The sequence below is a fragment of the Penicillium macrosclerotiorum genome (assembly GCF_028827735.1).
Source record: "Penicillium macrosclerotiorum strain IBT 26536 chromosome Unknown utg000008l_segment0_segment0, whole genome shotgun sequence".
Classification (NCBI taxonomy): domain Eukaryota; kingdom Fungi; phylum Ascomycota; class Eurotiomycetes; order Eurotiales; family Aspergillaceae; genus Penicillium; species Penicillium macrosclerotiorum.
Window position 1 is genome coordinate 1,088,776 of NW_026643087.1, and position 12,736 is coordinate 1,101,511.

At 50.1% G+C, this 12,736-nt stretch overlaps 6 protein-coding genes across 6 annotated transcripts; 1 reads left to right on the forward strand and 5 right to left on the reverse strand.

Annotated features, from left to right (window-relative positions):
• Window positions 1-60: 60 nt before the first annotated feature.
• Window positions 61-654, reverse strand: N7462_008593 (uncharacterized protein; the record flags this gene model as incomplete). The annotated part of the gene is made up of 3 exons (XM_057080308.1): window positions 61-150; window positions 233-445; window positions 502-654. 3 exons carry the CDS (start codon window positions 652-654, stop codon window positions 61-63), a joined length of 456 nt encoding a protein of 151 aa, XP_056930636.1.
• A 934-nt stretch (window positions 655-1,588) lies between these two features.
• Window positions 1,589-2,638, reverse strand: N7462_008594 (uncharacterized protein; the record flags this gene model as incomplete). The annotated part of the gene is made up of 2 exons (XM_057080309.1): window positions 1,589-2,375; window positions 2,463-2,638. 2 exons carry the CDS (start codon window positions 2,636-2,638, stop codon window positions 1,589-1,591), a joined length of 963 nt encoding a protein of 320 aa, XP_056930637.1.
• Window positions 2,639-3,087: 449 nt separating this feature from the next.
• Window positions 3,088-4,582, reverse strand: N7462_008595 (cystathionine beta-lyase STR3; the record flags this gene model as incomplete). Its single annotated transcript, XM_057080310.1, has 3 exons — window positions 3,088-3,159; window positions 3,228-4,271; window positions 4,367-4,582. The coding sequence occupies 3 exons, from the start codon at window positions 4,580-4,582 to the stop codon at window positions 3,088-3,090; spliced, it is 1,332 nt and encodes a 443-aa protein (XP_056930638.1).
• A 557-nt stretch (window positions 4,583-5,139) lies between these two features.
• Window positions 5,140-8,450, reverse strand: N7462_008596 (mannose-ethanolamine phosphotransferase MCD4; the record flags this gene model as incomplete). Its single annotated transcript, XM_057080311.1, has 5 exons — window positions 5,140-6,020; window positions 6,088-6,196; window positions 6,258-6,402; window positions 6,457-6,644; window positions 6,705-8,450. The coding sequence occupies 5 exons, from the start codon at window positions 8,448-8,450 to the stop codon at window positions 5,140-5,142; spliced, it is 3,069 nt and encodes a 1,022-aa protein (XP_056930639.1).
• A 434-nt stretch (window positions 8,451-8,884) lies between these two features.
• N7462_008597 (putative chromosome segregation protein (Pcs1)) lies at window positions 8,885-10,541 on the reverse strand (the record flags this gene model as incomplete). Its single annotated transcript, XM_057080312.1, has 3 exons — window positions 8,885-9,108; window positions 9,173-9,604; window positions 9,671-10,541. 3 exons carry the CDS (start codon window positions 10,539-10,541, stop codon window positions 8,885-8,887), a joined length of 1,527 nt encoding a protein of 508 aa, XP_056930640.1.
• Window positions 10,542-10,842: 301 nt separating this feature from the next.
• On the forward strand, window positions 10,843-12,163 carry N7462_008598 (protein-degrading AAA family ATPase MSP1; the record flags this gene model as incomplete). Its single annotated transcript, XM_057080313.1, has 2 exons — window positions 10,843-10,908; window positions 10,967-12,163. 2 exons carry the CDS (start codon window positions 10,843-10,845, stop codon window positions 12,161-12,163), a joined length of 1,263 nt encoding a protein of 420 aa, XP_056930641.1.
• Window positions 12,164-12,736: the final 573 nt, after the last annotated feature.

Genomic DNA, 12,736 nt, shown 5'->3' on the forward strand with positions numbered 1-12,736 from the left:
AACAAAGTTCCTGACATGACTATTCATAATGAAGTATTTCTCGTGCCGATTTGAATTGATTTAAACATTTCCTGAGCTCTTAATCCCTCCTTCATCAGGGAGCGTACCATGAAGTTTGAAATAACTCGGAATGCGAAAGCAAATATAGCACTGAATGCTATTGCATGCACTAGATCAAGGATTTGGTGAGTGGCTAACTTCGATATTGAGAATGAATGACATACCACAATACCACGGCCAAGATGGCAATTATAGCTCCTAATGCCCGACTGCTTACATTATGCGAACCCTGTGTTGCAATTATCGTTATGATAAATAGTGCGAACCAGAAGATAGTGTCGATGACAGCAAGAATTTTGTTGGCTTTGGAGCTCCCCCATCTTTTGAACCGCTCGACATGAACAGTCACGACTTGGTAAGCTAGCGAGACAGCTGATTTCAGACACTTGAGACAGAATTTAGACTTATTTTCCTATTTATCGCTAAAATAGATCAGCTTACCACTGCGATGCCCCATGTGTTAGCTCTTGTAGAGGGGGTGCCTTTGTTGGTCACGCGTGCAATGATAAGAATGAAGATGACGAAAAGTAGAGATCCAATGGCAATATCCAATCGTAACTTATTTCTCGAGGAGGGTTGAATTGGGAATTGCATTTTGAATGAATGATCGCGCAGTAATAATACTTGAGTCAACAGAAAAATGGAAAGATAGGTGAATGAAGAATTATAAACAAATCTCAACCAAAGTCGATCTCCAAAATACGCAAAATGTGCATGCCTTGAGCAACCATAACTTGAAGACCCGTATGTTTTTCCTGTTCCGACATAGCTAGTGATCGTGTTGCCTAGTGCGAGTTGCGCATACTTCTTCTCGAGGCTTGTTTCGTATTCGTAACTTTACCCGAAACATTTGTCCATTGGTGGGTACACTTGTAAATCCAAAAAGCTTATTGAACGATAGCTCCGCATGGGTAGCTAAGAACCACCTTTTACGTAAAGATAAAAGAAATAAAAGATCGTTCTACGCCTCTGGGTTAGAGTAAGTAGTTGGCTGGCTTGGGGGAACTAGGGTTCCATGAATCGTTTGAAGCCTAATGATATTACTTCATTTGTGTCGGCGTATCTAGCCCTCTGATGGTCTTCTCGATGGCTGATGAATTCAATAACAGTTTCGTATCTGGAAGAAGCTCAGATGGTTCCACTTGATAATAGCATCGTTTGATTATTAACAGTCAAGGAAGAAATATCAATCTAAAAGCTCCGGCAAATATACCAAGCCCGAAATGTATCACACAATCTAGAGTCATCACAAAATAAAGACACAAGACAGAAAAGGAAACCCCCGAAAAACGCCATGGCCATATGATAATAAAAAAATATGCAAATGTCTTAAAATCAAAAACAGAATCAGGCCAAACTCCACGTCCTCGGAACTCCCGAGATACTAAAACCCAAGTCCCAGTATGTCTAGAGTGGAGAGAGGTGGCAGTATCAAAAAGATAACAAAATGAGAACAATATAGTCATCAGGTCATAACTCAGACATACCCGATGAAACCATCACAGATCTCAGAGCATATCAAATGTTATTACTCAGTCTTCTTCTCGAGCTGCTGCATCAAGGAGGATCTCAGCCGAACGTTGGCAACGCCACCAACACCATAGGCAGGCACGATCTTGCCCATTCGCGCAAAGCAGCTGGGCACATAATCCCGGCGAATGCGGGCCACACGGTCCGTCCACCGCAGACCACCAGGCGGCTGCCGGTTATACAAATCCAGGCCGAGAAGATGCATCGGCGTACTGAAAAATTGCATCAGAGCCGGACAGGCAAATTGCGCCGTTGCGGCTTTCATGCCTGGTGTGGATGCGATAAAGTCCGGTATTGAAGGAGCAATGAGGGCGGGCACATTGAACGAGGCGAAAATCGTCACACTGTCACGTAGGCAGAAGAGAGTATAGGAGACTTTCGGGATTTTGGGCGCAGCGACGGGTTGTGAGACAGGCGGCATTGGTGGACGGAGGGTGGTGCGCGGTCTTGAGGAATTAGGCTGTGCCGGGGAAGACGCCGGTGGTGAGGCGCCGAAAATCTTTGCAAAGCGGGCATCCTTGTATACGCAAATGGCCATGTTGACAGCCGTTGTGGAGATGAATTTAGCAGGGCCGGGAGTCACAGTGGAGTAAGACTGGTTGCGGAGGGTGGAAGTCATAGTGTCAATGACATTTGCAGTAAGGTAAGTTGAGCTGTAAAGGGTGTATATGAGCAAGAAAGGCGTGCTGAAGAAGAAGCCGCTCGGTTTGGCGATCATGGACTTGAGGCAACTTGTGATGGTTTGGCGAATAGGGAAGCCCTTAGAGGCTTTCTCGATGATAGCGCTGTAATGAGAGCATCCAAGGTGAGTCAAAATGATCCCTCCTCGCTTTGTTTACATCATTGGCGACTGGATGGGGGAAAAGACTCACCGATCAATAATGGTGATCAGCGGACATGTCAGCGCGCCGGCCGCCGCGGCACTGGCCACATCGACACCAAGTCGAAGACCAAGATCATTTTTATTCCATGTTGGTGTCGCTCCTTTGGTCGGCACAGGCTTAGGCGCAGGCGGACACGCAACTGGGCGTTCTGAGACTGTGGTCATGGTGAATGAGGTATCCTGCGCGACCGCATCGCGAGTCATACTCGGGAATTGCGAGATCGGGGCGAATCAGAATCCTCGAGAAATGGCGCATTTGCTAAGTAAAAGCAAAGCTGTGGAAGCGAAGATGGGAAAACCCCCAGGAATACCCCAGAAAAGCGCAGCAAGTGCCGAATGAAGGAGAATCGATTACAAAAGTGCAAGTTAAAAGCCGAGCAGCTTCGGACGAGAAAGGCCCGGGCGCTCGGGTCTCCGATGCCGGCCCCGTGCCGGGCCCGTATCTGTGGTTGGCCGGATAAACGCTAACCACCGATCTTCCTATTAACTCCGGGTTGAGGCAGGATTTAGGTTTCGTGCTCGGGAAGTCAAAATGGTATACGGTCGTCATATTTTAATAACCCCCCCAAAACGCCATTATTCACAAAAATGTATAAACAAAATCGAAAATGCAACTACGCAGAAGACTCCGCAGAGGCGGCCTGGAAGTCATCCAACGTGACATTGACCGCGCCTGCCTGAACAAGCTGTTGAGGCATAACACCGTTAGCTGAGGGACTTTTTAAGTGGTCAATACTTTTGAGAGAGGACTTACCGCGCGTTGGAGATCATCAATCAGATCATCAACATCCTCAATGCCCACACACAAGCGGATCAAGTCCTCCGGCATAGCGCGTTCCGCCCGCGTCTTCGCGTCAATGCTGGCATGGCTCATCCGACAAGGCATGCTGATCAGACTGTTAACACAGCCAAAGCTCACACTAATCGCCCAGATCTTGGCGCTCTCAACGATACGCTCGCTAACATTGACATCACCCGTCTCAAACGACAGCACCGCTCCAGCACCCCGCGCCATGGAGTTGTGCAGCTCGTACTGCGGGTGTGACCGCAGGCCCGGATAGCGAACCTTGAAGCCGTGCGACTCGAGGAACTCCGCAATGCGCTGAGCATTGCTCTGCTGCTGGTCCATCCGCACCTTGAGGGTCTTGACACCGCGCATCAGTAGCCATGAGTCAAAGGGCGACAGGCCGCAGCCGGAGGCGTTGATTGGGAAAAATAGCCGCTCGCCGAGCTGTAGGTCGTTCACGGCGATTACACCAGCCATCAGATCGTGATGCCCAGACAAGTACTTGGTACCACTTTCATACACGATATCGGCACCCAGGTCGAGTGGGTTCAGTAGCAGAGGGGACATCATAGTGTTGTCGACAGTCACCAGGCAGCTAGGGTTAGCTTCGTGAGCAGCCGTGGCGATCTGGCCAATATCGACAATCTTAATCAGCGGGTTGGTGGGGGTTTCTAGCAGAACCATGGCGGTCTTAGAGTTGAGAACCTCCAGGACCTTTTCAGGCTGGGTGGTATCAACATGGTGTACGATGATGCCGCCATTCGTCGCGAGAAACTTGAGCAGTCGGTGGGTGCCGCCGTAGAGATCATCACCAGTGACAACCTCATCACCCGGACGAAGAAGTCGGGTAATTACATCCAGGGCAGCCATACCAGATGACACCACCAACGCGCGCTGCGCAGACATGATCTTCGCCAGGTGTCGTTCGAGGTGGGTGCGAGTTGGGTTCCCAGAGCGGGTGTAGTCATACTCTCCGCCTCCGGCGCCCGAGGTCTGTTTGAAGGTCGCACTCTATATAAATGAGACTAGTTAGTGACATACCCCTCCTTGAATGGAGCATGGGCGTATCCTCCATATTATGGGTTAGAATGATAAAGTGATCATACCTGGTAAATGGGCACACTACTGGCATTGTATTGGTCCCCGCTCTCGGTAAAAACCAACTCGGTGGCAATGTTATACCGGCGTCCAGCATGGGGACTGGAGGGAGCTGGAGAGGGCGGGAGGTCATTGCCCTGGAGATCAACCCGAGGGAGAGCCTTCTTCGCAGAGCTCGAGGAGCCCGAAATAGTGCTGGGCACTTTGGATCCTGAGGCCGACATCGCTGCAGTGCGGGGCAGAGACAGAAGCGAGTGGTGGGAGAAAGGGTTGCAGGAAGATGTGGGCGCACAGGAGGGTTCTGTTGTGAAGGAATCAAGAAGATATTGGAGCACAATGGATATGAATAGGTGAACAAAAGATATACGGGGATTCCGGAAAAAAAGTCGCCCTTCGTTCCCCCGGACAAGTCATTGCTATGACTCCGCTCTCGCGGGCTGCTGATTGGCGAATAAGAGCGCGCTGGGATTTCGTCATCCGCTAGTCCCCATCTGGCCGGAATCACGTTATATCATGTGATACTACGCGCTCGCGTTAACTTGAAGAATGCGTAGAATGCATACAGTTCCCAAGCGAGCAAGGCTTGTCCATTAGTGAGCCCGGTATTATTATACCCATTGCCAACAGAGTATGTCTCAAAATTTTAATGAAGCTACACTCGAGACTTAAACATTATTTGATGCAATATTTTCTCGACAGAATAACAACAAAATTGCTCTATATTAACAGTGATCATTGAGATGACTAAGGTAAAAGTACATAAAATCCAATTAAAATCCACCTATTTATGGGCCTTATGATTCTTGTTACGAGAACGGGCCTTTTTGCTCTTGTTCGATTCCGCCGGCTTTTCATGGCCACAGTCAGCGGATTCGGTCACAGCCTGCACAACAGCAGACCCAAGAGTAGAGACAGTGGTGCCGAAATCCACACCACTGACAAACTGCTCGCTAAGGAACTCTAACCCTGCCACGAAGGTGCAGAGAGCACTGGCAATGCAGAAATGGCTGATAGTCATGCCAATATCCAGCCAGGAACCCTCATCGCGGACCATATAGAAGAAGTTCAGAGTCATGATGTCCGAGATGGACATGACGACCATGAATAGTGCACTAGGCGCTACTTCAAGTCGGCGGTTGAGAATGCCGAGGTTGGCGCTGATTATGGCGAAGGGGATCAAGATTTGTAAGATCAGCAGCGCGCCTTGGGCAAATGGGTCGAAAATGGGAATGAGACGGCGGACACTTTCTAAAGAAAAGGTGGAGATGGAGGCGACATTGCCGGTGCTGAAGAATGCTGACTGGAGAAGGAAAAAGAAGAACAACGCAACCCGGGTATCAGAAAGAGTAAGAGCACGGTAGTGGTAAGTCTGGCCGTCCACAATCGTAGTGGCCGACGATGAAGCCTGAGATGTGGACGTTGATCCTTTGGCGGCCGACTGCGAACGAGACGTCCTAGATCCTGCTGTATGAACATAGATGGCATGTTCAAGGCGGACCCAGGTGACAAGGGTCATGCAGAACACAAAATAGAACAAGCCTTCCCACGAAATCGTCAGGATGATGAATGTCGGAGAAAAGGTCAAAAAGATGACCATAAGACGGTGAAGATAGTTGTTATTAGGGTAGAGCCGGTGGAAAAATGGCAATGACAAGGATGAGACTAGATTGAAATTAGTATCTCAATGATAGCACCATAAAATATACCCAATACAAGGATCCAAACTCACCTAAAACAAACCATCCAACTACTTGATTTCCGAGGGGCAAGCCCTCACGCGCTCTAAGAGAGGTCGCACTGGATCGAGTCACAATTAAGGCAAGAAGAACCAACCCAACCTAATAAGTCCCGAGTTCAGTGTACGTGTTTTTCGAAAAGAAATATCACTTTAAGTCCTACCTGCAACCCAATAATAATACGTGCGCCAACATTTGTGAGACGTTTGGAGTGCTCGGAAGAAGCAGGCGTTTTGTGTCCAAGGATAGTATCCTCAAACAGCAAGTACAGAATACCTGTGAAAAACATGATAAGACCACCATAGGTACTTGAAGCACATTAGCAATCACCACCTTGAAACCGGGAAATGATTCCAGCTTACATAGTGTCGATGTTCTCCACCTTCACAACTGGCAGCAGAGTGAAAATGCCCATTAAAGAACAACCTAGGGCCCATGCTACAGTCAAGAAAACATGGCTGCGGATGAAGCTAAACCCATAAACAAGGGGCCAAATGGCACCAAGCGCAAACCCTATCGTGAAAATTTCACGATGAAAATAGGATTGAACCTGGAAAGCACATGTAAGCTTCATCAAATCTTCAAAACAGAGAGCAGATAGTCCACTTACTAGAGCCTCGAGAACGCCCAGAAATGCTAAAGCCTGCAGTCCAAAGTTCAAGTATCCTGAAAAGGAGCGAACATGGCCGAGAACAATTTGACGACCAGCAATCAGAGCCTTCCTTCGGGCAAAAACTTCTTCCCAAAAGTAGACGGGAAAGAATGCGTAGAAATAATAACGCCATGATGATCCTTGGTAGAGAAAGACAGAGAATAATGCCACAAGGATGGATGTGAAGAACGAGATGCTGGCAGTTGTCCGATGAGAATCAGATGTCCCATGCAAGACATGCAGGTCAATCACAGTCGTCAGAGCATAAGCAATCCAGCCCAAATAGCCCAAAGAGACAACTGTTCTCAGGAAAAGCCAGTCATACGTCTGTAGATAGCGAAGGCCTTCAAGACCAACAACCAATAATTCAGATGACAACGTAATAGACTCCTCATAAGATCCGTTGGATATGAGAGTCTCAAGATTGGCAAAACGACCTTCAATCGAGGTTTCTCCATAACCAGAAAGAGGCTCGAAGGGTACATAGCGGAGCACTGATGCTCTCTTATCCTCCTCCTTGACTCGATACATTTCTAGCACCGCTCGGGTGTTAGCCAGCGCAGCTTGAGCCTTCTCCTTAGGGCTAGCATCAATATACTCTAGCGGAAGCTGTCCGACCGAGTTGACCGGGTAATCGACACCAACTAAGTATGCCATAAGAGCAGCAACGTCGGCTTGTGCAACATCATGTCGCTGGACATGGTCAAATCCCCAATCGGACGAGAACCCGTCTTCGTGTCCCGAGGCAATTCCATCCTTGGTGATTCGCGGCTTAGCAACCCCAGAGCCCCAAGCAACCAAGGGAGTGCGCGTGTTGTCTGGGTGGCCATCGCCATGGCTGCCGAGGTCGTTCATGCCATGATCCGCCGTGAAGATAAATGCGGTCTTATCGTCTGCATAGAAATCTTCTACAAGTTTGGTGACCGCCTTGACACCTTGATCCACTACTTTGATGTTATGAAGGTATTCCTTGGAGTAGGGACGGTGGGCGTGGCCATTGGTGTCCAGTCCAAGCAGGTGAAGGAAGAACACCAGCTTGTCCTCGCGCAGCTTCCGATCTAATTCGGGGTCACTCCTGGCAGACTCGAAGAGATTATGAACTCGATCGAATACCCAGGTGTCCAGATGAGTTGCATCCACGCTGAAATCCTCTGCCTCTTCTCCGTATGTGTCCGAATCGACTCGCCCAGGCACCGCGCCCTCCTTGAACATGGGCAAGATATCAGGGCTTCCCCAGCTCCACGTATGCCGACTTTGGTTGAAGACACTGTCAAAGTTGACAGGATTTAGCTTCCAGCCTGTCGTAACTGCTGAGACATCCTCGTACAATCCCGCAATCAGAGCAACATGCCCCGGCCGGGACTCGGTGGGGACTCGAGTGTGGGAGACACCAAAGGTACCGTGCGATAGTACCTTAGAGCGAATGAACGGCGCCAATCGAATCAACTCATCGGTCTGCTGCGCGGGATTTTCGGGGGTCGGGTCGGGAAACGCCTGGAAGGCCTTGTCGGCGCGGAGACCATCGGCGACGAAGAGGACGAGACGTTGGGCAGGAGCATTGGTACCGGCGGGTCGTTCGACGCCATATGAACGCATTCCATTCACAATAGGACTCACGAAGTAGATATCGAAAATGGAATAAGTATAAATCAGGTGGAAGACCACCGCGAGGACGAGGAACCCAACGCGGCCGAGACGCGCCATGATTCTCTCTCCTCCCAAAAGGGGCCCAGCTTCAAGAGAAAAAGAATAAAGAGTGGAAGTTGGTCTCTACCAAAATATAATGAGAGGACCACAAGGAAAAATCAACAGAGTTGGCATCACCGACGACCACAAAAAACACGCAACCATCTTCACCTGCCTTGAAACACATTGGGGAACTTGCGGACCGGGGGCGGTGAGCACCAATCACAGGCCTCCAATTGTGCACGGCAGAACCACTTGGTGTTTACACTTTTAAAGCTCCACCACCAGTCCTATTCTTGCCAATGTTGACTATATAGGGTTGGACTTTATACTGCAGTCCACGAAGCGGTCTCGGATCGAGACCCCCAATGTATAATATCAAGGGTACTTGAAATAAGATACGATATCTGACAAGAACTAGTGCTATATAACTCCCAGATAATCACTCCATATCATGCAGTAGTACTCGACCGTCGCTTGGTCAAGGCATCAATCACTCGAGTATAGAACTTGGATGCCTGCTGTCGGCTAAATTGAATCTCCACAGTCAAGAAGTCAGGCAAGATATTGACCAAATCACGGTCTCGGTTAGCATCCAAGAGAGGTAGATATTGGAACTCTGCTGATTCATATTCTGAGCTAGACACCTTTGGAACGGCCAGTTTGAAGTGCAATGCTGTAGAGCTCATTAGACTCCGATTCGGTGTTTCTATGACATACACCAGCGATAGGGTACTCACCTCCATTTCCTCCAGTCTGTATACAATCATACAAATGGTCATGCTCACGGGCTTTTACGTCGCGGACAATCAGTCCGGTCAAATCCTCATAGAGATTTTCCTTCAACTGCGCGATCTGTGCTGCCTGGGCCGCTTCTGCCGTTGCAGCAGCAGCAATTCGGTTAGCAGCACCACCCTTAATAGCACTGCCGGGGACCCTAGAAGACTCCAAGCTGGCTGCCGTATTGCGCGCAGCAGCAAGCTTCGTCTGCAGGGCCTTGATTTCAGATTGTGAGGCCGCTAATTGAGAGCGAGCCTCATCCATTTGTGATCGGAGGCGGACCATCTCGGTATCCCGATCTTTCAGTTGTTTCTGATATCCGCGGCTTTGTTGCCCCAGTGCTCGCTGGGCCTCCAGTTCAGACTTGAGGGAGGCGACTAGCTCATTAGAAGCTAGCAAGGAATAATTGATTAGCCAACTGGCCCTTCATCTGAGTACTCTCTTGCGACAGCTCGTACCTGTAGTGATTGTCTCGCATTGTTTGCGCAGCTTCTCAATATTCGTATTGGCCTCCGTGATTCCTATCTCGCGAAGATTGCGATACTTGGACTCCAGAGCATCGTGCTTCTTCGTGAGATCTCCAATCCTACGCCTCAACTCCGGATCTCCGCCTTGCTCAGCGTCACCCAATTTGCGCTTGCGGGGGGACAGTTCTGCAATGTGTTTCACGGAAGCCTGTCTGGGCAAGGCATTTTTTTCGGGGGAGGGATACACTTGGGTGGGCCGGTGATTGTCTGTAGCTGGCTCCTCGTTTGGATGCGAGTTTTGAGTTTCGGAGATCTTGTGGGAGACACTTGCGCGAGTTGGAGTGAACTCAAATTCGCCATCTGTCTGGAGCTGTTGAGCGGTGCTTGCCGCGCGACCTCTGCCTCGCGCGCGTGTTGCTACCGGCGGCGCAATAGGCTTGTTAGATTTCACGCCCCGGTTAGGCCTCGTTGTGTTCGAGGTTTGGGGATCTTCGTTCTCTTGGTCCTTCATCGCTTCATCCTCAGAAGTTTCCTGTGCTATTGAGGACTGTGCTTGAGGCTCTGGATTGTCTGAAGTGCGACTGCTCCCACGAGGCCTACCGCGCCGAGTCGGGGCTTTCTTGTTTATAGCGGCATCTGCCTGCGCAACTGTAGCTGGCTCGCGTTTGTTTGATTTGGCAGTAGGCTTGGTTTCGGTCGCGCTATCGTTCGAGGCACGCGGGCGGCCTCTGCGCTTCTTTGCGGGTGGCTCCGCGGCGGGCTGCTGAGAAGAGGCAACCTCATTTTCAGTCAGTTGCATCAAGTCTTCATCATCAGACTCGACGAGGCCAGAAATTTTGGTGGGGGCTTTTCGTTTAGGCATGGCGCAATGTTTTCCGTCCAATGTGGGCGTCTTCCCAGCACTTCCACGCGCTCCGCGAGCATCAACAACTCTCCGCCTTGGCCCCGGTGGCATGTGACATTCCGAGCCACAGGGTCATCCGCGCCACAGCTGCCCGAACCAGTCTCCGATATTCACCTCGGACTTCGCATTCTTCGTGGACTTTGTGACAAGACTCCAATTCATTGTTTCTATTGTTATAGAAGTTGTGCTGCTGGTGGTTCGGAATAACGAGTCCCAGTCTTCCCCCTTTCTCCTTCCATTTACCCTCACCGCTGTCGTCATGGCTTCAGCTGGTGGCCGACGATGGCAGCACTTTCTGCAAGAGCTGGTGATGATCGCCGGCACGGTGAGTTTACAAATATTGAATCTCTTGTCTGAGATGTTGTATCTGACTTGTGACGTAGTCCGCATCCGCATACTTCCTCATTCGCTATCTCCTATCACGTCTAGATTTCGATCCCGAGAGCCAGAAGAAAGAAGAACAACGACGGAAGTCGGCAGCCATCTTGCGCCGGTTAGATGGTGGAGATGAATCAGATGAGGATGCGCCACGCGGTGGGATTGAGAAACGGGGTCGCCGGCAACGAAAGGGAGAGCTTACTCTCAACCAATACGAACAAGCCATCGCAATGGATGTTGTTGCTCCGGAGGATATTCCGGTGTCCTTTGAAGATATCGGAGGACTTGACCATATTATCGAAGAACTAAAGGAGTCTGTGATTTATCCCTTGACTATGCCTCATCTTTATGCCTCAACATCGTCACTCCTGACCGCCCCATCGGGAGTGCTCCTCTATGGTCCTCCTGGCTGCGGAAAGACCATGCTTGCCAAAGCATTGGCTTCTGAGAGTGGTGCTTGTTTTATCAACTTACATATCTCGACATTGACGGAAAAATGGTATGGTGATTCGAATAAGCTCGTCAACGCGGTCTTCTCTCTTGCTCGCAAACTTCAGCCCGCGATTGTGTTTATTGACGAAATCGACGCCGTCCTCGGCACTCGGAGAAGCGGGGAGCATGAAGCCAGCGGAATGGTGAAGGCAGAATTCATGACACATTGGGACGGTCTCACCTCGGCCAACTCGATGGGCGAACCACAACGAGTTGTTGTTCTCGGAGCGACCAACCGGATGCAGGATATTGACGAGGCAATTCTCCGTCGCATGCCGAAGAAGTTCCCTGTTTCTCTTCCGCCCGCGCAACAGCGACTTCGGATTCTTAGCCTCATTCTGAAGGACACCAAGGTCGACCGGGATAACTTTGACCTACACTACTTGGTTAAGAACATGGCCGGCATGTCTGGGAGTGACATCAAAGAGGCATGTCGAGATGCCGCCATGGTCCCCGTCCGAGAGCTTATCCGGCAGAAGAAAGCTGACGGCGCTCAAATGACTTCCGTGGACCCCCATGAAGTCCGCGGCCTCCGCACCGAGGATTTCTTCTCTCGCGCCGGGGGCGTGAAGGTGATTCCACAGCCAACTCAGTTGCCAACGGGAACTGGCAGGGTTCTGGAGAAGGAAGATGGCGAATGGAGCACTGAGGATGAGACCACCTCGGAGGCCGATGCTCGTCGCTCCGTTATGGCTGAACCCCCAGAATGAGGGCGAATAAATGCCCTTCGATTCCATTTCGACATTAATTGAGATGCCCATTTACCCTTTTTTTTTTCTTATTGTCATTAATTATTTATCAACTTTGGTTATCGACTGGTACGAAGGGATGGGCGTTATGTGCCGTCATGCTGGGCCTCAATAGCTTGATTCTTTGGCAATTTGATGTATTTGGCTGCCAGTTATGCTGCTTTACCAGGCGCCGGGTTGTCTATAGAATTGTGCGCCGGGTTTCTTGTATACAATTTTTGGGGTCCGGATTGCCACATAATACGAATCTTCGCTTTCTCAACGGGTGACATCTTGATATCTTGATATGTAAATGCGATAAGAGTCAACGTACGTGCATAAGTACCGATACTTGAGTCGGGGTGGCCGTCCTCGCACAACGTCATGTAGCGCTACTTCCGTGGGCGGCAAAGTCACCTGCCGATCCAGCGCCTCCCGAAACTCACTTACGCACTCCCTACAGTGGCTTTTTGGACGTACATTCTCGTCCTTGTACAGAATTCCACCAGGAGACCGACCCGTGAATTGCCGGCCCCTGGTCTTGTTGCTCCCCTT